Source organism: Lithobates pipiens, unplaced genomic scaffold (genome assembly GCF_037356315.1).
Source record: "Lithobates pipiens isolate NorthernLeopardFrog02 unplaced genomic scaffold, aLitPip1_a1.2 Scaffold_16, whole genome shotgun sequence".
Taxonomy (NCBI): domain Eukaryota; kingdom Metazoa; phylum Chordata; class Amphibia; order Anura; family Ranidae; genus Lithobates; species Lithobates pipiens.
Genome location: NW_027507748.1, coordinates 48,369,229 through 48,392,976, shown reverse-complemented (window position 1 = coordinate 48,392,976; position 23,748 = coordinate 48,369,229). Strand labels below are relative to the sequence as shown.

The window sequence follows — 23,748 nt, the reverse complement described above, 5'->3', positions numbered from 1 at the left end:
TTGACTGTAGGCAAGACACACTTGTCTTTGTGCTCCTCATCTGGTTGCCGCCACACACACTTCACGCCATCTGAACCAAAAAAGTTTATCTTGGTCTCATCAGACCACAAGACATGGTTTCAGTAATCCATGTCCTTAGTCTGCTTGTCTTCAGCAAACTGTTTGCAGGCTTTTTTGTACATCATCTTTAGAAGAGGCTTCCTTCTAGGAAGACAGACATGCAGACCAATTTGATGCAGTGTGTGGCGTATGGTCTGAGCACTGACAGGCTGACCCCCCCACCCCTTCAACCTCTGCAGCAATGCTGGCAGCACTCATACGTCTATTTCACAAAGACAATCTCTGGATTGAATGCTGAGCACATGCACTCAACTTCTTTGGTCGACCATGGCGAGGCCTGTTCTGAGTGGAATATGTCATGTTAAACTGCTGTATGGTCTTGGCCACTGTGCTGCAGATCAGTTTCAGGATCTTGGCAATCTTCTTATACCCTAGGCCATCTTTAGGTAGAGTAACAATTCTTTTTTTCAGATCCCAAGAGAGTTCTTTGCAATGAGGTGCCATGTTGAACTTCCAGTGACCAGTAAGAGAGTAAGAGCGATAACACCAAATTTAACACACCTGCTCCCCATTCACACCTGAGACCTTGTAACACTAACTAATCACATGACACCAGGGAGGGAAAATGGCTAATTGGGCCCAATTTTACATTTTTTTCTTAGGGGCGTACTCGCTTTTGTTGCCAGTGGTTTAGACATTAATGGCTGTGTGTTGAGTTATTTTGAGAGGACGGCAAATTTACACTGTTATACAAGCTGTACACTCACTACTTTACATTGTAGCAAAGTGTCATTTCTTCAGTGTTGTCACATGAAAAGATAGAATAAAATATTTACAAAAATGTGAGGGGTGTACTCACCTTTGTAAGATACTGTATATACAAAAACAAGCTCCTGAAGAAGTGGTAAACCTTTCCTGCGAAACATGTTGAGCGAACAGTTTTTACATAGTATAATCATCCCAGTGTCACATCATTTGTGCCTGTATAGAGCCATTTGTTTTGTCTTTTCCTTTTTAAAACTATGTATTTTTAAATTGTGATTGTAATAAAAATTTTAACTTGGAATAACCAATTCTGTTATCCCAAGTTTTTGAACGATACCATTAAAGTCCATTCAGCCTCCCAAAAAAACCTTCTTCAAAATCAAACATTTTCTAAACCTTTCCTTTTCATCCTTGAGTTACCTTTTTCTTTTTTTTTCTGTATCTATGATTAGAATAACTGAAATAATCAGACTGAAATATGCGTGGGCACTTAAAAGTAGAAATTAATTTAGAGAAGATAAAATTGCTGGAAGGTAGAGTTGTTTAGTAGTTGTTTTGTATGTCTCTTCTGTCAGAAACAAGTCACAAAGATGACAGGTGCCATGTTTGTATTTACTGACTCTACAAAGGAAGACAAAAGCCACAACTCTACCTCACCAACACTTTGGGAGGGGGGTCTACTAAAAGTGGAGCACACAGAACCTGAAGTACCTGTGCATAGTAACCAATGAGCATCCAGCTTAATTGAACAAGCTGAAGTTAGAAGGTGATTGGTTATTATTCCATGTAGACCAGTTTTAGTAAATCTCCCACTTTATGTTTGAAGGTATGGGGGAGAAAAGGTAAACAGTACTAATAAGGCCTTGTTTACAGAGGGCGTACTTTAGCATACAAAGGAAAAACAAGCAAAAATTCTCAGCGCTACCCTAAATAGTCCAGAAAAAATGCTTAATGCCCTGTACACACGGTCGGACATTCCGACTACAAAATCCGTCTGATTTTTTCAGACGGATTTTGGCCCAAACTTGTCTTGCATACACACGGTCGCACAAAGTTGTCGGAAAATGCGATCGTTCCGAACGCGGTGAAGTAGAACGCGTACAACGGGACTATAAAGAGGCCAGTAGCCAATAGCTTTCGTCTCGTAATTTATTCTGAGCATGCGTGGCACTTTGTCCGTTGGAATTGTCTATGCATGATCGGAATTTAAACGATCGGATTTTATTGTCGGAAAATTTTAGATTCTGCTCTCAAACTTTGTGTGCCGGAAATTCCGACAGAAAAAGTCCGATGGAGCCCACACACGATCGGATTTTCCGACAACAAGATCCGATCGCACATTTTCCATCGGAAAGTCCGACCGTGTGTACAGGGCATAAGAGTCCCAATACATAGTAAGGTTTCATGTACACGGGACATTTTAAAACCTCTCCTGAACGATTTAACTTGACAGATAGTAAGTGATGTTTAAAAAAACATCAGTTTTGCCACGTTTTCAATGCAGCGTTTGCATTTAGAAGCGTTTTTTTTTTTTTTGCAAATTGACAAAAATGAAAAATACCTGTAAACCAAACACGGCTAAATGCGAGTTACTGCGTTTGCACGCATTTACAAGCGGTTACAGGCATATGCCATTTAAAATGCCTCTAAACATTCGTCCTGAACACTTTTTTTGCTTTACAAAAATGCTTCTAAACTTAACTGCCTAGAAACCCCTATAAATGACCCTGTGTACATGTACAGATATGATAACATACAGCAGAGTTCAGGGGCAGCTGAAAAAAATGTTGAACTGCTCCTAAACGTGCGTGTACATGAAGCCTAGGGGTGTCAAGATAAATAAAGTCAATAACGATGATGAGGCTGACTATGGTCTCCAGTGGGAGAGAGGCTGCCTGTCCTAGGGTCTGGGAACCCATGCTGAAAAAGAAAAGGAAAGGGGGAGAGAGGCGCCAGGCAACCACTGGTTTAGCATAGTTTAAATTAAAAACACAAATTAAAAACCAGTAACAAGTTCCACTCACAGAGGGTGTCAAGTGTGGGGGTCTGGAACCGGAGGAAGCTCAGGGTTTGATCCCTCCCGGGATCGGGTAGTCAGTCCTCGCCGCGGGGGGGCAGCTCTGGTGAATAGATGGGAGAGGACACCGATGAGCGAGCTGTCATGAGCCAGTAACCACTGGTCAGCCCAAGGAATGAAATAGCCAATCGGAACGTGTTTCCGTGGCTAGCCACGCCTCCTTACTTGCTCATCAGTGTCCTCTCCCATTCATCAGAGCTGCCGCCCTGGCAAGGACTGACTACCTGATCCCAGGTGGGATCATCTTCTGAGCTTCCTCCGGTCCCAGACCTCCACACTTGACACCCTGTGTGAGTGGAACTTGTTACCGGTTTTTAAAGCGGTTGTAAACCTCAGGACAATTTTTTATGGTACCTGCAGGTAAAGGAATAATGTGCTAGTATGCATCGTATACTAGCACATTATGTTAAACTTACCTTAAAACAAAGCTCTCATCTTCACCCGTCTTACTTCCAGTTTTGCGGACCCTGGCTCTGTGTGATTGGCTGGAGCCGCAATGACGTTACTCCCGCGGGAGCCACCGTTTATGGCACAGGGCTCTGAAGGAACGGCACGGGTGGCCTTCCCTTCAGAGCGCATGCGCCAGTGATGCCACTGGCTGCATGTAAACGAAATATCTCCTAAATGGTGCACATTTAGGAAAAATTTACACTACTTATAGGTAAGCCTTATTATAGGGTTATCTACAGATAATAGCAAAAGATGGAAGTTTACTTTGTCTCCAATAAACTTTGTTACACCAGTGGTCGCCTGGCGCCTCTCTCTCCCTTCCGTGGTTTAGCATACACCCATGCAGGGCCACGTTTACCCACACAGCCATCCCATTGATGTCAACTGAGATGCAGCGGCTGCATGGACACAACCACTGCTCTTAATATGACATCTGTGTGCATGAGTGGGTGTGTCCCTGAACTCACACTGTCCTTATTCAGGGACAAGCACCCGCACTGATGTCATGTTGGGAGCACTGGCTGTGTTCAAACAGCTGCTGCTTCCCAACTGACATCAACTGGACTGTCTGTATTTCTTAATGCATTCTGTGCATTAGGATAAAAAACCTTCTGTGTGAAGCCACCCCCCTCAGCCCCCCTAATACTTACCTGAGCCCAGAGATATTGCATAAGAGGCTCGGCTGTCCAGAACTCTCTCTTCTTATTGGCAGAGACAGTAAAGGGGTGCCAAGGAGAGAGAGGGGGCGGGGACAGATCTCTGTATCTGAATAATCACACAGAGCAACAGGTCAGCTCAAGAGCCCCCATAGCAAGCTGTTTGCTATGGGGGCACTGAGCGGGAGGGAGGAGCCAGGGGCACCAGCAAGAGAACAGAGAAGAGGAGGAGCCGGTCTTCTCTGTGCAAAACCAACTGCACAGAGCAGGTAAGTATAACATCAACACTTTAGTATACGTTTAATGTAGAATTATAAAGTTACGGAAAAGTCCGCTTTAATGTTTTGTCATTTTCAGACACTTCCCTGCTGAGGTTTTTGATTTGCAGATTCCCCAACCTACAAAAACTTCCCTGCTGCATATTCTCATTCCTGCTTTCACATTCACCATAGTATGATTTTTTTAAGGGCCTTTTCATAAGGGAAGGTGGAGCTGGGGACCTCAGAATGGAGCTTCCGTCACTGGATCTCCCAACAGACAAAGAGACATCAAGGGGTTGATTTACTAATGGCAAACAGAATGTGCACTTTGCAAAGTACAGTTGCTCCAGAGCTTAGTAAATGAGCGGAAGCTCTACTGACATCCATCATCCAATCATGTGCAAGCAAAATTGCTGATTCTTTTTTTTATATTTTTTCATTTACCTTGCATGTGATTGGGTAATTCATTGCAAAGTAAAGCATTTACTAAACCCAGGATCTTGAATTTACTTATATCTGATCTCTCACAGTACACAGAACATGGAAATGCAATTATTTTAGTAAATATAAACTGCTATATAGTGCTGAGGAGAAAAGGTATTTAGAAGTCTTGTGACCTCTATTAGTTCCTGGTGACGTTTGTAGGATTTTTCATACTGCACTGAGCTGTCCTATGAGGCTGCACGGCTCCCCACCCTCTGTCTGGACAGTGCTGATTGGCCATGTTTCTCACATGCACTTTCCCAAGAAAAAAAAAACCTCTCTAGCAATGCACACCAAACTGAGCATGTGCAGCCTGACTCCAAAGGCTCCTTTTTATCCTGATTCGTCCAGGGGGACAGTGCATACAGGATCAAGCAGCCTTTTTACACAATGAGGAGGATTAAACCCTTAGGAGGTTCCACAGTGAGTATAACAAGCATGATTTACTGCATATACAGACTGATTTTGCTGTTGTGGGTTTAGTAACACTTTAACTTATTTACTAAGCTCTAGAACAACTGCTTTTGTAGGGCCTAGGCCAGTGATGGCGAACCTTGGCACCCCAGATGTTTTGGAACTACATTTCCCATGATGCTCCACTACACTGCAGAGTGCATGAGCATCATGGGAAATGTAGTTCCAAAACATCTGGGGTGCCAAGGTTCGCCATCACTGGCCTAGGCCAATGCACAATTTGGGCACGGACACTTTTTTATTTATTTTCCCTCACTGTTTGTCACTTTCAAATTTTGTGTTTTTTTACTGGATGAAGGGTGTGAGTCCTTGGCTTACCCTGACGTCTAGTGGAAGGATGTGTGGCCTCCTGGTTCCTTCCTCCCCTGCCTCTGGGGGAGGGGGGGGTCTCTCTTTGGGAGAGCCCCCCTGACCTAGTATTCAGGGATGCCTTTGGCTGTCCTAGAAGAATGGCCTTCTAGCTTAAACAGATCATGTGGAACCTATGCCCCTGGCAGGAACTTTGCCCCCCAGGGTTATGAGTCCTACTCCTTCGGGGGGGGGGGGGAAGCTCCTCCTTAAAGAGGAAGTATACCCTGATAGATTTACTTCCTCTTTGATTCCCTGCAAAAGTAAAGCATAATGGACTACTATGCATCGCATAGTAGTCCATTATGTGTCACTTACCTGACACAGGAGCCAGCGAAGTCACTGCTGTCCCCTGTAGTCCGGAGCCTCCATCTTCTTGGTGGGTCTCGCTGCTCCAGCGCTGTCATTCGTCGAAGCCACGATGACGTCACTCCCGCGCATGTGCACGGGAGCCGCCACTCGCGGCATATCTCCGTTAACTGCGGTGCGCCGCTGTCTACGGCACTAAGCCGTGTAGGTTTAGGAGATATTTCTTGGACCTACAGGTAAGCCTTAATCTAGGCTTACCTGTAGGTCAAAGTGGTTTGCTCACATGCATGTTCTTTTTACACTTACAGGTTTTTCTGTTATAGGATAGCCAGTTAGCTAATCAGGGGAGAGAAGGGGCGAGGCTGAACGGCAGCTCCGTGTCTGAATAGAGACACACACGGAGCTGTGGCTCGGCTCGGGTGCCCCCATAGGAAGCTGCATGTTGTGGGGGCAGTCAACAGGGGCGATGGGCCCAGCAGCACTGTAGAGGGACCCGAGAAGAGGGGGATCCAGGCTGCCCTGTGTAAAACCATTGGTATAATGTGTAATTATTCCTGCACTACCATGTATAAAGAGGATTGCAAGTTTGCAAAACCAACTGCACAGAGCAGGTAAGTATAACATATTTGTTATTTATTTCTTTATTTTTTAAACGAAACTTTACAATCACTTTAAATTGTCTTGGCCACAGCGTGGTGCAATGTGGTGGAAGTTAGAACAAGGAAAAGTCCTCTATGCCGTACATCGCTGCAAGACCCTGTGAAGCTGTGAAGGACAGCCTCAGCCTGCACACCAGCCAAGACAGCCAACGCATTTTGCTCTGCCCTGAAGATTAATCATGGGTTTCCCATGATTAAGCTCTGGAGGCAGAGCGAAACACATTGGGGGTGTGGCATGGCTGGAGCCTGGGCTGAGGCTGTCCTTCACAGTGTCTTGCAGCAAAGTGCAGAACATAGGAATTTTGTTTGTTCTTACTCCTGTTACTGGAGCTGGGGTGAGCTATGTCCTCGCCAGCACTCCCAGCGGTATAGCACAGGAGAGGACCAGGCTGGAGCCTTAAGCGGAACCCGTCATTTGGTTTTTGGTCACAGTGCAATGTGGTGGATTATGTTGCACCATGCTGCCCCTTTAAGTTTGCTCAACTACTTTATGTTCATAGCAATCAATCCTTGACCCGGATAGTAATTATACAAGTAAAAATCATTAAAGTGAAAAATCTTTCATAAAAATTACCATGGGTTTTAAGTTTATCAGTCATCTTGTTGATTTGACGCTCCAGCCTGGCGTATCTTGCAAACTCATCCATCATGCTAATACTGGAGAGCTCCTGTCTCATACTTTGAATGTCAGACCTCATGAGAGACTCCTGCTCGGCATCCTTCTGCAGTAACCTGGATACCTGAACAGAAGAAGACAGGCTGAGAGAGAGCATGCAAAAAAAAAATCCAACCACTTCCACCCTGGAGTTTGTGAACAAATGTCTGCAAACAAATCACACTCCACATTGGTTGCAATGTATAACTGTATGCAAGCTGTGATTCTGAATGAGCTGTCTGTGTGCCACGGTGGTGCCAGAGCTGTCTTCTGTTGTCCTTGTGAGAGGAGCTTCCTCCATATTTGTAGAAAAAAAAAAAGAAAATGGCACTTTGCTATCACAGGCTTAGGAAGTGAGTGATGCTGGGTGGACTTAGTCTGACCTCCCCTGCAGATGGTCAGTATAGAAGGATTGAGGATTAATATTATCATTTGTCACTCATATGATCAGATCATTTGTTTTTTGATAATAATTATTTTACCAGGTCATCCTTAGAAGGATTTATTATCTGTAGATCAGTAAAGGTTAACTAAGGTTACAAAAAAGGAGAATGGAGCAGTGATGACAGTGATGACAGTATGTGGACTACTGACTGCCTCCACTAGAAAGTAGGAAGACATAATCAGCTTAGGTTCTCCTCGCTACATCAGATGTAGTGCTAGACATGCCCCATTTATATATACAGATTCTTTTTTTTGTTTTTTTGGATTTGCATGGCAGCATCTTTTGATCAACCTCTCACTTTTAGTAATATGCCTATATATATTTCTATGGCTGCATCTGTTCTAATTGATCTCTTATTTTTATCATTAATCCCATATATATATATACATATATTTATTTTTTTATTATTAATATTATTTTGGGGAGGATTTTAAGGGCTGCATCTCTTTCAAATTGGTCTCTTATTTTAGAAATATGTCATATATATATATATGTCATATATATATATATATATATATTATTTCTAGGGCTACATTGTTTCTGGTTGATCTTTTATTCTACCATTAACCATATATATATATTTATTTATTTATTGGTGGTGGGGGGGGGGGGTTCCAGAACTGCATCTCTTTCTATTTGACCTCTTATTTTAGAAATATTACCCCTCTCTCTATATATATATATATAGATAGATAGATATCTGTCTATATCTATCTATTTTTTGGGAGGATTTCAAGGCCTGCATCTGTTTCTAAAAGATCTATTTTAGAAATGATATATATATATATATATATAAAATGTGTGTGTGTGTATTATTATTATTTCTAGTGCTGCATCACCTCTAAGCAATCTATTTTTAGAAATGTGCCCCATTTATATCTATAGATATAAATAATTTTTTTTTTTCCATGGTTGCATCTCTTTTCCATCTATGTCTTTATTAAAAATATACTGTATATATTTTATTTTATTATTTCTAGTGCTGCATCATTTCTAATTGGTTTTATTTTTTTTAGAAATGTGTCCCATTTATTTATATACACATATTTTTTTTAATTATTATTCTCGATTCTCAGGGTTGCTTCTTTTTCTAATTGATGTCCCTTTTTTTAAATATACCCTATATATACACACATATACTTCTTTTTCTTAAGGGATTTCCAGGGTTGCCTCTTTTTCGAATCGATCTCTTATTATTATTTTTTTTTAAATCCCCCCACATTGTTTTTATTTGTTCCCTGGGCTGCCTTCTTTATATATATATATATATATATATATATATATATATATATATATATATATATATATATATATATATATATATATATATGATCCTCTTCCTAGGGGTGGATGATGGGGGGAGGGGAATGGGTTTATTTCTCCGGATTACTTACAATCGAGGAAAAAGCAGCAAGCTGGCTTTTTAGGAGGTTGCACACAAACACGGTGCTGAGCACCAGCAGACACGCACAGCTCTCCGCCATGTTTTTTTTTTTTTTTTTCCTCTCTCTCTCAGCCTGCGATCATCACATCACAACACAATAGCAATCATCCAAACCCCGCCCCTCGGGAACCAGGAAGGAGGAGGGGGAGGGGGGGTGATAGACGGGACGAGGAGAACGAGCGATTTTCATTTTCCCCCAATGAAAGGAAGCGATCTCTCCTCTCCTCTCCCGCTTGTGTAGAATGAGGCGCACAGCACTCGCGCGCGCGGCGGATACATTCTTTATTTTATTTTTTAGAAACATTGTATTAGCGAAGCCCCGCCCACTTCAGAACGTTGAGCGCAAAAAAAAAAAAAAAATAATAAAAAAAAAATGGTCAAGCAGCCTCTCCGCTCGCGCGGCCCCTCCCACTTTTATTTTACAACGCCGAAGCTGTATCGTTCAGAGCGGAGGTGGGCGGGGAAGCCTGACCAATCAGAGCGCGCGCTTCTATTTACCACCAGTGATTCAAACAAGAACGTAAAAGGAGAGAGGAGGAGGAGATAAAAAAAAAAAAAAAAACTTCCCAATGGAGGGAAAAAAAAAAATAATAATAGCTAAAGCCGATTTAGTGAGGCGGGGCTTGGGGGAGGAGGAGGGGCTTGAGGGGAGGAGTTTTGAGTGACAGGCCGGCTCACCCAGACAGGTGCCGGTGTTATGGTTTGAAAGGCGCTCTGTAGCCGCGCTCGGCCAATGGGGAGGCGGCAGGGGCGGGGCGTCGTGCCCCGCCCCCCCAGGTCGGAGCGGTGAATAGATAAGAGGGCGGAGGGATCCTATCCGGTTTGAACTAGTTCTCTGGCTGGCATATTAACCGCTTGCAGTTGCCGAGCAGTGAGCTTAGTCTTTGTGAGTGACTCCATCTGCAGGAGGAGAAGAAGGGATTCCTCTGCTCTCCCAGCCGCTCCTCTCTCATTGGCTTCTGACTCTTCTCTCCTCTCCCTCACATCTGCAGGATTTTAGTTTTTATTTTTTTAACCCTTCACGAGGAGCTCATCGCCCACCATGCCGAAGAGAAAGGTAAGCGGAGACTCGGCGCGGTGCCGGGCGATATCCCCCGGATTGTGAGCTTCCCCCCTCAGGACTGCCCGGGCGGGAAGACCCCCCCTCCCCCACCGCACACATTATAATGACTTATATTATGATATACGACGAGGCTGGTGCTGTGGGGGGAGGGGAGTAATGGCGCGCAGTGTGGTGAAGAGCGGCTCCTCTTCCCCCCCCCATCATCAGCATCATCGCTCGGCGGCGGGATCTCCTCACCGCGTCCCCCGCGCCAGGACGTTCTAGAACGTTCGCGGTGAAGGAGGGGGGCGGGGGGATCTGCGTCTCCGGCCAATGCGCGGGAGCGCTGAGCTTTGTGACGTCACGTGTTCGGTGAGGATGACCCTGGTTGGGGGGAGATGAGGCGCTCGTGCCGCCGCCATAGAGAGGGAGTGGGCGGGGCCCTGAGGGCGCCCTCGGCGGCGCGGCTTCTCATTTGTTTATAAGGCCGATTATTGTTACCGCGCGCACACCCCCCTCCGACTCTCCCGCCTTTTCCTTTCCCCCCTCCCCCCCTTCTCTCATCCTGTCTGTGATTATGGCGGCGCGGCCTGGCTCTTTTACTCTAGCGCCCTCTAGTGTCCGCTGTGATATTGGAGGACTGAACTGTGGATTAGTAACTTCTTCTCCCAAGGTCAGCCCTGTGTTTGGCTCTCATCTCATCCACTAAGATCTCTTCTAACGACCACTTCTTTGTTTTTTGTTTTTTTTTCCAGGTGAACGCTGCTGAGGCCGGAGATGCCAAGGATGAGGTATGGAGGACATGATACTACGTGTGCTGCTTTATTACATCTATTGTACTAAATATACATTTTATTAACTATATGCAATATGGCTCTAATATGACATACCCAATAACATTATATCTATATCTCACATGGGGCATGAACTGGGGAGATCTGTTTGTTTAGAGACAAAAAAAAAAATTATATACACGTTTTATTTTATTTTTTGTCTCTAAACCAATATAGATATATCTCCAGTTCATGCCCCATGTGGTCCAGTAACGTGTGGTGGGTTTTATTTTTCTGTATCAAACTCATGAAAAGTAGTTTATATGCATCAGTGTCATCACTCAGGACCGGGGGGAGGGGCTGGCACCTGGAATGCATCAACATGTACCGGACCACGCATGCAACATGGCTCTGGAGTGTTTGTGTATTATATAGATATATCAGATCTTCTCTTCTATATCAGACCTTTCATCTCTATTTCCACTTCTTAGGCCGCCTTCTCCACTACTTCTATATCCAATAGGCCGCCTTCTCCACTACTTCTATATCCAATAGGCCGCCTTCTCCACTACTTCTATATCCAATAGGCCGCCTTCTCCACTACTTCTATATCCAATAGGCGGCCGCCTTCTCCACTACTTCTATATCCAATAGGCGGCCGCCTTCTCCACTACTTCTATATCCAATAGGCGGCCGCCTTCTCCACTACTTCTATATCCAATAGGCGGCCGCCTTCTCCACTACTTCTATATCCAATAGGCTGCCGCCTTCTCCACTACTTCTGTACCTGCTCTTCTATATGGGATATAGAGATTGTGTTTTTAAAGCGGGAGTCCACCGGGACTCCTTGTGTTTTTTTTTTTTTTTTTTTTTTAAGCCAGCAGCTACAAATACTGCAGCTGCTGACTTTTAAAATAGTGACACTTACCTGTCCAGCGCGCCCGCGATGTCGGCACCCGAAGCCGATCTCTAGATCGTCTAAGGTCCTGCCGCCGCCATATTGGGTATGGGAATCAGGAAATTGAGCCTTTCGGCTTCATTTCCCGGTTCCCTACTGCGCATGCGCGCGCTGCGCAATAAGGACGGTCCCCGCTGCCTCTGGGATCTGTGTGTTTTCCCAGCAGGCAGCGGGGCACTTGCGGGAAGGGGCGTAATATACGCCCCTTTCCGCAGAGAGCTATCCCGGAAGTGGGTACAGATACCTGTACTGTACAGGTATCTGCAACCCCCTCCCCCCTGAAAGGTGCCAATTGTGGCGCCGGAGGGGGGAGGGTTCCGATGAGCGGAAGGTCCACTTTAGGGTGGACCTCCGCTTTAAAGCAATTTTTTGTGCATGTTATAGTATTTGAACTTTATTTTTATTTTTTTCTAAAGTGCATGGTCTAATCTTGTACATTTATATCTTGCAGCCCAAGAGGAGGTCGGCACGGTTGTCAGCTGTAAGTATTCAAAGTAGGCCTGAAATGGAGACTATGTCTCTCTAGAATACTTTCTATTTAGTTTTGCACATCAGGGAGAAGGGTTGGATCCTCTGTAGGGTTTTTATTGCAGACGAACATTATCCAAGTGTTTGCAAGCTAAAACTTTTTTTTTTTTTTGCGTGTGATTACATTCATTCACAAATTGTAACAGTCTTTTTACTTAGTTTAAATCTCCCCCCACCCCCTTCCATGGCTTAAAGCAGAAAACAAGTCAAACACTAACTATAGTTAAAGGAGAACCCCCTCCTCCATTTTGGCCAAAATGAACCATGTCATTTGCAGACATTTGAGGCAGCTGGATGTGTGAACCAACACTTCCTGTCTCATACCCAGAACACAAGTTTCCCATGGCAGCGCTCGGAGCAAGCAATGTTTTCTATTAATACAAAGCTTACTCTGGCAGTCAGAGGCATGCTGTTGTCACATCTACTGACTCGGCAGTCAGAGGAAGCTCTGTACTCATTGCTAGAATACACTGTTTGCTCTGAGCGCTGCTACAGTAAACTCTTCTGTGTTCCGGATATGAGGCGGGTAGTATCGGCTCGTACCTGAAACATGGTGCGGTATTGTACATCCTGCCTATCTGGCAGCCTCTCGGGTTAGTGAGGGACATAATCTGGGCCAAGCATGTATTCTATCTACTCTGTAAAGGAAAGATTTTTATACTTGTGCTGAGAATGGTCCGGTCACTTGTATGCCAGCTTCAGTCTAGATGAGGGAACACCAACAGCTGCAGAGCTTGGGCGATGCCATCGCCCATAGGCTTTCTATGGGGCATCTGTCGGCTGTCCCTCCTCTACACTGATTGTGGTCATGTGACCAGACTGGAGCACCCTTACAATAGGTAAGTATAGACCTTTCTTTGCATAGGGTTGAAGAATAAGGCTTAGAGTGAGATTTAGTTATTGCTTGACTGAACTTCTGTTAAGCAATAGAAGAAAACTGGAAACCTCCCAGCTTAAGCGGGAATATCTTAGATCAGGGGTAGGCAACCTCTGCCCTCCAGCTGTTTTGAAACTACGAGAACCCTGACAATCACAGGCATGACTCCTAGAGGCGCAGGCGTGATGAGGATAAGTTTCATCACAGCTGGAGGGCCAAGGTTGCCTACACCTTAGACTGGGGTTGATGCTACTAAAAAAACAATAGGCTAAGAGGTTGCAAGTGAATGCAGTGTTTTTACTTTGACAATAATCATGTCCATGAAACATTAAATGGAGAGTCTTTTGTTTTGTTTTTTTAGCTTGCACATGATTGGATAATGGTAGTTGGCTGTCCCCAGCGTGGACAAAGACCGCAATAAAAATCCACATGTTTGGATAATGGTGTTCAGCAGAGCTTTAACTCATTCATTAAGCTTATTGTCAGCCAAAGAAGCTGCCACCTTGGCTGCTTTTTAATCTTCAACTGCTATGATGCTGCACATGTGATCAATTATGACACCAGCCATTTGAAGGCTTGATAATTGTTTGGTTGATGGCACAAGCAAATGTGATGGATATGTTCGGAGTACATACTGAGACTGTTTTTTAAATTGATGGATTTAATTCTGCTTTAAAGTGGAACTAAACCCACCTTTTTAACAGTGTCTCAAAAAGTTAGTTCAAGGCATACCATGAATAATGGCCAGAGGTGCTTTTGCTGGTGAACTGGCAAGTCATGAACTGTTGGTGAAGTAACAAACCACATGTGTAGCACCGTGCCAATTGCAGGTCATGGGTTAAGATGGTTCATTCCCTGGCTGTAAAGCAGTGGTGTGCAGCCTCGGCCCTCCAGTTGTAGTGAAACTACAAATCCCATTCTGCCTCGAGTAATGTCTGATTGTTAGGGACTTGTTTCAAAACCGCTGGGGGGCCAAGGTTGCCTACCCCTGCTGTTAACGATAGAAGGGTTTAGTTCTGCTTTGTTATACTATGTGAATATGTATAAAGTTAATGGTTTTTATCCTCATTTGGCTGCAAAAGTGGACATCTTCCCCAGTGGTGCACAAACTGCAAAAAGTAAGAGAACGCTTTTCACTGCTCTTCAGGGTTTGTCCACATAGTCAGGTTTAGGAGGCTAACTTGTGGTCTATGACCTAGCAGATAAGTCTTGCATTAAAAGATTGAATTATACAGGTCTCATTCACAGTACTGTTCTATAGTCATTACTCTGGTGTACTGCACTTTCCTGTCAGTGAACCAGCTTCTTCATGGGCCTTACTAAAGGAGTGGTGACTCTTCACAAAGTTGGATGAATGACATCGGTTAAAAAACTGAGAAGAGTTCCTGTTCACTTTGCTTGCCCCGTCGCAATGCTTTCCGCAGGCTTGAATAACAAAATGTAAAGATCGCCACTCATTTAATTGGAATGACTAAGTTTAGGCTGGTTTTCGAAAAGTGTAGCAACCCAGAGTGACACTAGTACAGGTCTGTGTAATTCAATCTTTAAAAGTGAGCCTTTATAGGCGAGGTTGTCCAGAGTGGGTAATGATAAATTTAGCAGCCTCAAATTAGCTTTTAACTAAAACTACAATTGTTTGGGATTGGTTAACCTTTGGTGGCATAAAACCCATGCCTGCCTTTTGTATATGCACAGTGGTGCCATTAATTCATAATGGCTCCTGTATGCATCTTGCCATGTGTTTTTGGCACACAAATGCATTGGTAACACATCTGAGCATAGGGCAGCACATTGCAATAAATGGGCTTCACTAAATGCAGTGCCCGAAAATGTTAAAACATTCTCTGCCATTCCTGCAGGTGTGAACAGAGCCCTAATCTGATATCAAAAAAATGGTTGCAATAGATGAAATGGCTGTTTTTATAATCTTACGCTTGGTAAAAACTGGAGGTTGCAGTCGTGTTCTCAACTTGAGATGTGACTATAAAGTTGGCCCTTTTTCTTGTCAAGAATACGTGGTGCAAAACAAAACTATTTTGCTTCACTCCTTACCTAATTGGGGTTGGTTTTGTGAGCAGAACAGTTGGTGCATTGAGAAGGTATAGCAGGGGAGGTGATCCATTGTGATCAGCTTGTAGAACTTGCACCTCTGTGAGTATGCCGATGCAACCCATTGAAGAGTGCTTTTAGTGTTTGTGAGATAATGTAGTGGTAATAAAAGGAAGCGCTCCTGTATAGCAAACCTTTTTAGATATTCTAGGGAAGAACTTCATTACAACCTCTGATTGGCTTTGTCTTAAAGTTCTAGTCAGCAGCTACAAAAACTGTAAATGCTGGCTTTGAAAAAAGTGGCAATTGTTCAAAAGAGTAATAATGGGATGATGTAATTTTTCATACAGTCCAGATTGCATTAAAATTACTTATTTTTTTTTTATTTTTTTTCTCTTATAGAAACCCGCTCCTCCAAAGGCTGAACCAAAGCCAAAAAAGGAAAAGGCTGCAGTAAAGGTAAATAAAAATTACTGATGGCTACCCAACTAAAACCTTTTTATTTTATTGGCCTAGTGGTGGAACTCTGTAGCTGCCATATACTATTCAAAAAGGCCTAGGCAGAATCCTCTCATCTCCGGGAAGATTGGAGTTGGTCTGATCTACAGTTTGTTATATCATGTGGCTACTTAAAATCTTGGTGAGAGTAGTAATAACCACTTTGAGCAGTAAAGTCACTAATCCCCTGCCTATGGTTTATGGCATTACAGTGTAACAGGGCTCATCTAATTGGTTGCCAAGAGCATGGCTTCATGTCAAAAGGAATTGAATGAAACTATGTATAGCCAAAACTCTGCCAACATACATGGATGTTCTCAAACAAAGAGCATTCTTGGAAAGGATTGAGTTAAACTGACCAATAGGAGATGCTGTTTAACTAGCCGATAGGTTTTTGGGTTAAATGGGTGTTTTTTGATTTTGTGGTGTTTTTTTGTTTTTTTTTGTTTCGGACCAGTTGAATCTCTGCAACTATGAATAGGGCACAACTAAGGGCTGGATACTGTCGGAAACTGATGTCCTGCAACTATTTGAAAACTTCTGGGATTTTTTTTTTTTTAAAGGTTATTGGGACAAACTAGACTGCAAACCAGCTAACATAAGCAAGTAGCACTTAAAATTGTGAGATCCTGGTGGTGCTACAGCATTTGGAGTAGTAAAATTAATTTTGAGATTGCTGGAATTTATCCAGATCCAACCAGTAAGGGGCAGAACAAATGCCCCAATGATATAATACAGAAAGGTGAAGTTTATCAGACTTGCCTACCAGTGGTGTATCATTAAAGAAGTTTTGGAAGCCTGTAAAGCATTGCACCAGTGATCAGCAGACTGCTGATGCCATGCTGGGCCTCCTGCAGATCTCTCAGTATATCTTCTCGCATATGAGAAAGCCGATACATTCTAACAGGAAGAATCGAACTACTACAGTGCTGTGGTAATTGAGAACTACAAGCCAACAACCACTAACCGAAGACTGTCGGACTTTTTTCCATTCACAAAATGCTGAGTGGTGTGGGGGAGCCCCACACAGCTGTGTATTTTAAACTGACAGCTGGCTGTCAAAGCGGACAAGCGTGGTCCATTCCTTTTATGAAAGGTGAACTTATCCTTTAACTCTGACTATCTTCATGCTGTCTTGACAGCAAAATACCAGGGCATAAAAGGTGCAAAGCTGCTTCTTATAAAAGCGTTAAAACCAGATCTGATCTTAAGCATTGTGCATCATTGCTCTTTGAATAGAATAACATTGCTTCAAACTGGCAAATTTTTACATGGTTCCACAAGTGTCCAGTTCATGTGACTAGTGTACTCCTACATTGAGGATTGCTTATTCACATCACATCTGAGCTTCAGAACTGCAGTTAATTTCCCCTTGGTTATATAACCTTTTTGTAGTTCAGTGTTGAATATTTTTAGCTGATGTAGAACTTGGGCCCTACCTGTCCTTGCAGGGGTTGATTTGCTGTAACTGGAGAGTGCAAAATCTGGTGCAGCTGTGCATGGTAGCCAATTGGCTTCTAACATCAGCTTGTTCAATTAAGCTTTGATAAACCCAGAAACTGTTTGCTCTCTGAGCTGTACCAGATTTTGCACACTCCAGTTTTAGTAAATCAACCCAACTGAGTCTAGTAGTTCTCTGGCTGTTGCTGATGTACAACACACAGGGAATGTAGGCTCAGCTAAAGTGAGAGCAGGGGCCTCTTGTTGCTCATGTAGAACACATGTTTATGTTGATTCTCTTTTCAGGAGAAGTCTGAAGACAAAAAGGTTCCAGCAAAGGGAAAGAAGGGTGCTAAAGGCAAACAGACTGAAGAGGCTAACAAAGACGAGACTAAAGAGGACGTGCCATCTGAAAACGGAGAGACAAAGGACGATGAGGTGGGTTTTCTTTGACACTGACCTGTTTTACAGCACAAGAGCCACATGTAAATCCTTTCTGCTCGATTAACAGAACTAGTGGTGATTCAGGTGCTGTAAGCCCTGGCTCACACAGTGCGGTTTTGAAATCTCACTAGTTCAGTGAAATTCAATTGTGGCTTGCTACTTCATTTTAACAGTCCAAGGCGCAGTGAAATGAGCAGGAACCTTTTCAACTTGAGTTGTAACAATTGTTACAAACTGTTCCAATGCCACAAATAAGCAACTTGTTATGTGATTTGACAGCTCAATCTCATGAAAAGTTGCACTGGTGTGAAACGGGGTTAATGGCGTTAGTCTAATTATACTGACTTGTAAGGAATCCTAATGCGTTTGTCACAACACAGCATGAACTTTAGTGTTGACACACTGACGCAATGCTTGAAGTGGTATTGTCACTTATGTCCAAACCACCATCAACTAATGGTACCACCCTCAGAATATTTAGTATAGGAGTGGGGAGAGACTGAATTATAAATGCTTGGAATGCAAGTTTTCAAGAGTATCTCTGATCCTTGGTTGAGCAATAACTCTGGACAAACCACAATCTACAGAATGATTTGTCTGATAAATGAGGGCCTTTTTGCCTAAAGCTTGTAGTTGCAACCTTGGGGTATGCCTTCACAATCCAATGCCTGCATTGGTTTTAAACTGGTGTTTGGGTTACTTCACCCCATATGATTTGTTTCAAAGTGCCCCTGGATTTTCCTACAGTAAACTGCATACATGCAGTTTTATTATTAGCCTCTTAATGCTACTGCAAATTTGCCCTGTCATCCAAGTGTGCACATGCTTGGGGCATGCTGCCACATAAAGACTTGTAATTGAGGTGGTATTTTCTTGATCCCTAGGTGAAAGTAACTGCCAGTGCATTGAAAGCACTTTGCAGATATGACAAGTGACAGGTAGAGTACTATAGACAGTGTAACTGAACAAGCTTTAAGCACTTTTTTTTTTTTTTTTTTTACCACTCAAGTTTCCAGCGGTGGAAGCTCTGCAGAGGACACGGCCGACAACAGCTGGGAAAGTGATGTCACCCATAGTTAATATGGGCTTCTGTTGTCTGCCTCCTCTGTGCCCCCCTCCATGGCAACGCTGACAGTTCAGTGTGGGACCAGACCAGCTTCACTAAAAGTTTAGTGTTGGGGTGGACTTCTGTTAACTTTGACAAAAAACTGGAAGCTGATTAGTTTCTATGCAGAGCTAGGCCAAATTTTGCGCACTCCAGTTTTGGTAACTCAATCTCATAGCGACGGGTACCAGGTCTCGCAAACTATCCTGGTTGTTCTGTTTTAATCTTAATGTAGTTTACTTTTTGTGGTGACTTGAAATTAATGTTTGTTTTTTTTATTTTTTCTAGGCTGCAGCATCCGACAAGGATGAAAAGGAATCGAAGTCTGAATAACCTACATCTTGTTCCAAGTCTTTTATCAGTGGTTCCTGTACCTCCCTTGTACAATTCAGAGGAATATTTTTATCAACTATTTTGTAAATGCAAGTTTTTTAGTAGTTTAATTCTAGAAAACACATTTTTAAAATAGGAGGGAATCCCACCATGTCTTTTTGTTCCAAATTGTTTTTATTTTTAATACACGCTTGGATGGAAAGCCCATTTTTTTAAAAAAGATGTTATCAAGTGTGAAGTATTTACTGTGGAGCACTTAAAGGTTAATTCCATGGCTGGGTTGTGATGAGATGGTTCAAAGTAATTTCACCTCATTTTTTGACCTATGCCCTATTGATCTTGCTTGCAGGCCAAGTCAGAAGGCGAGGCCTGGATTTTGGTCTGATTCACAGTTTTCAAAGGTTTTTTTTTTAAATGTCTTAACAGTTAAATTGTTCTCTGTACCCATATTGTCTTGCGTACAATTTTTACATCTAATAAAAGTCCCCAGGTGATGGATTTCCCTCTGAAAAATTGTGTACTTATCTGTGATGTTACCATTTTTTTCCTATATATTTTTTTTTTTTTTGGGGTAGTGGTATTTTATTTTCAGTATCTGTGTAAAAGTGCTGTGAATCTTTTTGGAAAACTTCGAGTGTGTAGTGAGTGTGATGTACTGGGAAGCTTATAAAAATTAAAATAAAAGCGGTTAAAAAATGTCAACCACTTCACTCCCAGGGCGGCTGCATAATTCTTTTTTGTTTGGTATCTATCCCATCTCATTTTTACAGAGAGTGGGTTAAGCTAACAGCATCAGATACTGGTACGAGGGGTGCTTTGTGTTTAAATATTTTTTTTTACAAAAATGCCAACTTGTCCTTTAAACTTCAAGTTGGGAAGCCGCTAGGGTTTGTTTGGTTTCTGACTTTAATTTTGACTACATGTTTTTATTCCTAGATTTCCAATCTACTAGAGTTTAAGGAAAAACAATGTACAGATTGTTCATAGTGTCTGTGTACTGATCACCAAACCAATAAAACCTGGTTGAAAAAAGTTAAGTAACTTTTTGGGTTGTGAACTCTGATTTCTGAATTTGTTAACCGGGGGTAATGCATATGAGACATAACATACCAGCGTGGTGCTATGTATATGACTGTTATTGGTTTTGCTTGTTATAAACAGACTTCTCCCAAGTGCACACCCCCCTTCTTTGCAAGGGTAAGTCCCTTCAACCTGGGGGGAATCGGTCTGCGGAGCAGGTGGATCATGGGTCTGTTGATGCTTTTTATGGGGCAGTCAGAAATGGGCTAATCTGATCCACTAAACGGATGTGGAACTGATCTCCATCTGTCTGTTTTTTGGCAGCCCAGATTGGATGCAGGTGGGTGTAAATGGACACGTCTATTCACATCTGCCTCCCCATAAAGAACAATGGGTGGTCCGATCGGGTCTGTCTGAAACTAGCAGGTGGACCTAATTGGTCTGGTGTTAAAGGGGCCTGAAATGCTCATCCCCCCCCCCCTCGGGAATTTCCTCAACTGCTTCAATGCTGTTTTGGGGTAGCCCTCTATGTACAGTGCATGGCTTAGTCCTGCATTGTACTTGAGGGCTGTGCAGCTGGCACGTGTTAAAGAGGCTTTCACACAGATTGGAGGGAGCTTGCATGAGGTTACATTCACGGGCAACCTTTTCCAGCAAGAATCTGCTGTTTTCTGTATCTGGAATTTCAGGTGTGTGAAAAGCTGCAACTACTCAGTCCATGCAATAAGCATACTGCAGCCACAGCTATCTGTAACAGTTTGCAAAGCCAGTGATTGCAACCACAGTATCACAGCTAATCGCTGACTGTGCAACTAGTCAAGAACTGGCTGTCAGCCTGTGCAATGACGGGCTAAGAACCAGTTATTTTCTGTTTGCACATTCAGATTACCTGCGGTCTTGTGTCTGTGTTCAGTGGCTTTGCAAACTGTCTCAAAGCTGTGGCTGCAGTGAGCCTGTCATTACAGCGACTGAGCAGTCGCAGCTGTTTGCACACGTGGAGTCATTCCAGATGCAGTTATCTGCATTTTCAGGACATTAGACGTAGCGGGGCTTGTCAATTGCCTGTGTGAATGTTGCCCAAGGATACATCTGTAAAGTGAGCAAATCTGGAGGTTTGCTATTTCTGACCATAAATACTATAGCAGCTGTAGGAGACGTTCCCTCCTGTCGCCTTCTGCGGTTTGCTCAGGGAGAACCAACTGACCCAGTCTGTATTTCTGCCAGCTAGAGTCAAAGCCAGGATTGGCTCTCCGCTTTGGTAACCCGGAACCAATGGTATTGCGTCCAGTTTAGCCAGATGAGGGGTTGAGTGCATCCTGGGGATGGGCTTGTATGATGTGGATGCTGATCGCTGCTCCTGATGATGGAGCAGACTATCGGTGCCCTGTCATCGGGGAGATTCTGTTTACATTGGCATGTCCCCATTCTTGAGCTCCATGACACAATCGTGGGTATCCCCACGGTGATAGTCCGTGGGCACAGAGCTCATGGCAGGGATTTTAAAGTAACGTACGGCTACGTTACTTTGCCCTGCCATTCTGCTGACGGTTGGCAAGTGGTTAACATGTTTGCCATCTATTTACTTGTAACATCTTTTCAATTTTACAAAATATGGATTATATATTTACACTAGAATTAAAGGTTTGGGTTTTTTTTTTTTTCTTCTTCCCTCAAATGACTTTAAAAAACACTGTGCAAATACCATGACATAAATGATGACCCACAAATTTTATCCTTCAGAGCCTCTGAGAAAAATATAGATATAGCAAATGTGGGTGTTAGAAGTAATCTTCTAGCAAAAAATACTGATGGATGTAAACAAAGTGCCAGAAAAGACCTGGAGTGGAACAGCGATAGCAGTAAAGCCTAATGCAATGGCTTGCCTGGTCCAATCGGGTACATAAACTGTCATGAATCTATGCAGCAGGTGTCCACTGTATGAAGCCTCAGCTACATAGCTTAAAGTGATGTGTTGGCAGTGGGACAGGGACTTTGTTCCCAGGGGGAAATTTTTTTTTATTTTGGCCCAAGCGCTGTTTAACCATTAAGAGGCTTTTAACTTTCTGAATGAATACAAGGCTACCTCTTGCTTGTCTGGTAGTTGGATGATACCACAATCGCCACCTCAGCCAATAAGAAGCCTTGTATTCATTCGTGAAATGTGCTTCCTTTTGCTGAGCAGCATTCAACTCAACTTTGTTCTGGGATGGCAAGTCCCCCATGCAATGGGCAAATGGAGCTGCCCACTTGACAAAGACTCTTGTGAACACTCTTATCAAGTACTAGGTAGCACCAGGCGTTGCTCCATTGACCAACTTCTGCAGATCATGCACTATCTGCGACATATGTAACCCAGAAGGTACAGAAGAAGCACCTGGCAAAAGCCCTATACCCCTTCCAGAGGATACAAATTGATCACTCCCAAGTGCCAAGGAGTGGCAGATTCAAATACGCCTTAGTGGAGGTGGACGTGACTGCCAGCACCACGGCTAAGAAACTACTGAGTGAGATAGTATGTCGATTTGAGGTCCCGGAGGTGATGGAGAGCGATCAGGGCCAGCCTTCACAGCAACCCTTACAAAAGAGATTTGGGCACCACTGGGGGTTCAGTTGGCGCTACACACCCCTTACCACCCCCCAAAGTAGCAGGAAGGTAGAAAGGATGAATCGGACACTAAAAAAAACAAGCAAGATGTTAAAGATTGCCCAAAAGACTAACATGAGTTGGCCAGACAGTTTGTCCCATAGCCCTGTTCAGTGTCAGACACACCCGGGGGGAAACATGCCCTATCCCCTTCTGAAATTTTGTTTGATTCAGCCCCCAGACTTGGCTGTTACTTTCCACAACAGTTACAATCTGATGTGTTGACTAATAATGTAACCGCATTATCATGAGATTTAACCCAAATGCATGTCCAGGTGTTTTCTTCCATTCCGGATCCTGAATTAGATACAGGAACACACCAACTACTGCCTGGAGATTGGGGGCTGGTAAAGAAATTTGTGAGAAAACATTCTCTTGAACCCAGATATGATGGTCCATTCCAAGTTTTGCTGACCACAGCCACCTCATTCGATTTGCCCGGGAAGAACACCTGAATACATGCTTCCCACTGCAAGAAAACTCCAACCCCGAGGACAAGATCCCGCCCACTTCATGACCATGCGGCATATCCTTTTTCTGTTTGGTCTGGGGGGGAGGCCCAGGAGGCGTCCATCACAAAAAATTATAATTACGTTTTGGTATAACTCTTCAGGTACACATGTGACCACCTTTACCTTTGATTACTGTGACATAGTACCTTGTCCGTTTGACCCTTTCATGGCAATGCCATTGGTACAGTGACATCCCTGATGTTAAGGATATATATGTGTGTTTTACAGACAGTTACTGGGCACAGAATTGTGGTTCCTGGGAGGGACAGTGGGTTGGAACATAGGACCAGATTAGAGGGAATCTGGACCAGTGAATGTGCCCTTGCAAAGGTCGTTATGCCCCTCCATATCCTAACAGAAGATACTCCTGATACATACACTGACCCAGCACCTAGTCAGAGGAGGAAGCGAGCAGCTCTCCCCGGAAGCTTTGAACCTCA

The 23,748-nt window shown here is 43.5% G+C and overlaps 2 protein-coding genes across 5 annotated transcripts in view; one reads left to right on the top strand and one right to left on the bottom strand.

The window, feature by feature from the left end:
- The window catches only part of GET1 (guided entry of tail-anchored proteins factor 1), an 81,700-nt gene extending 72,430 nt beyond the window's left edge, over nucleotides 1-9,270 (bottom strand). Inside the window, exons 1-2 of the mRNA XM_077479866.1 lie at nucleotides 9,036-9,270; nucleotides 7,116-7,281 (exon numbers count right to left, since the gene is read on the bottom strand). Of these exons, the coding sequence (XP_077335992.1) occupies nucleotides 7,116-7,281; nucleotides 9,036-9,125 (256 nt within the window). The 5' untranslated portion in view covers nucleotides 9,126-9,270. The remainder of the gene's footprint in view (nucleotides 1-7,115; nucleotides 7,282-9,035) is intronic.
- A 629-nt stretch (nucleotides 9,271-9,899) lies between these two features.
- HMGN1 (high mobility group nucleosome binding domain 1) lies at nucleotides 9,900-20,173 on the top strand. Of its 4 annotated transcripts, none has more exons than XM_077479868.1 (7): nucleotides 9,900-10,142; nucleotides 10,883-10,918; nucleotides 12,310-12,339; nucleotides 14,346-14,381; nucleotides 15,715-15,771; nucleotides 17,560-17,688; nucleotides 19,088-20,173. In XM_077479868.1, exons 1-7 carry the CDS (start codon nucleotides 10,128-10,130, stop codon nucleotides 19,130-19,132), a joined length of 348 nt encoding a protein of 115 aa, XP_077335994.1. In that variant the 5' UTR covers nucleotides 9,900-10,127; the 3' UTR covers nucleotides 19,133-20,173. The 4 variants fall into 4 exon arrangements, with proteins under 4 accessions (XP_077335994.1, XP_077335993.1, XP_077335997.1 ...); XM_077479867.1 differs by having other exon boundaries at nucleotides 9,903-10,142; nucleotides 17,557-17,688; XM_077479871.1 differs by lacking the exon at nucleotides 14,346-14,381 and having other exon boundaries at nucleotides 9,903-10,142.
- Nucleotides 20,174-23,748: the final 3,575 nt, after the last annotated feature.

Bases quoted from the DNA above. Each gene is read 5' to 3' on its own strand.
- HMGN1 (XM_077479867.1), top strand. The intron at 12,340-14,345 runs GTAAGTATTCAA...TGGCTGCAAAAG, and splicing joins GGTCGGCACGGTTGTCAGCT to TGGACATCTTCCCCAGTGGT. The intron at 14,382-15,714 runs GTAAGAGAACGC...TTTCTCTTATAG, and splicing joins TGGTGCACAAACTGCAAAAA to AAACCCGCTCCTCCAAAGGC.